Genomic DNA, 662 nt, shown 5'->3' with positions numbered 1-662 from the left:
GCTGCGCAGCCAGGCTGCCCGGCCCCCCGGACCCAGCACTCCTGTTTCGAAGACAGCAAAGTGGCCTGGGAACGAGAGAGAAAGGGGTGCCCAGTGATCGATGGGAGCTGACCCCTGGCCAGAGGCCTCTGACCCTGAGGGAGCCTGGCTGAGCTGGGCTGCTGGCCCTGGCGGGGGTGTGGGGGGCGCCCTTGTGTGTGTGTGGCTCTGGGCCCTCCCTGACTCAGACCCACCTGCGTCAGTTCCCAGGGTGTGGTCCACGGGGGGCTGGGGGTACCGGGAGGGTGTGGATCCACTGCTCCAGTCCCAGCTGTACCCTCCCAGGCTGGGCCAGGACAGGTGGCTCCAGCCACACAGGCCCGTCTCAAAGTCACAGGAAGCTGCAAGGGACCCGGCAGTGAGTGGTGCTGCCCCGCCCCCATCCCTGGGGTACCACCGCTGCTGGGGTTGCTTGGCACAGAGCTGGTCCCACCCATGCGTCACGGCAGGTCCCAGGGCCAGGCTGCAGGGCGCCCACCTGGCCGAGGGCACCCACCTGGCGGAGGGCAGGGCCCATCCTGGAGCAGCAGGTCGTCCAGCGCGATGTAGGAGTGCTCCACGCCAGCGGCCACGGCCTCAAACACCACCTGGGCAGGCACGGAGTGAGGCAGCACCACGCCTGG

General features: G+C 69.3%; 1 protein-coding gene across 1 annotated transcript in view; it reads right to left on the bottom strand.

Moving 5' to 3' along the window:
• MAMDC4 (MAM domain containing 4) overlaps positions 1 to 662 on the bottom strand; it is a gene marked incomplete at both ends in the record, with an annotated part of 17,468 nt that continues 16,806 nt past the window's right edge. Inside the window, 3 exons of the mRNA XM_014529670.1 lie at positions 1 to 65; positions 234 to 380; positions 536 to 658. Of these exons, the coding sequence (XP_014385156.1) occupies positions 1 to 65; positions 234 to 380; positions 536 to 658 (335 nt within the window). The remainder of the gene's footprint in view (positions 66 to 233; positions 381 to 535; positions 659 to 662) is intronic.

This window comes from Myotis brandtii, unplaced genomic scaffold (genome assembly GCF_000412655.1).
Source record: "Myotis brandtii unplaced genomic scaffold, ASM41265v1 scaffold691, whole genome shotgun sequence".
Taxonomy (NCBI): Eukaryota; Metazoa; Chordata; class Mammalia; order Chiroptera; family Vespertilionidae; genus Myotis; species Myotis brandtii.
Note: the sequence above shows the minus strand (reverse complement) of the source record. Positions and strands in the feature narration are given on the sequence as shown.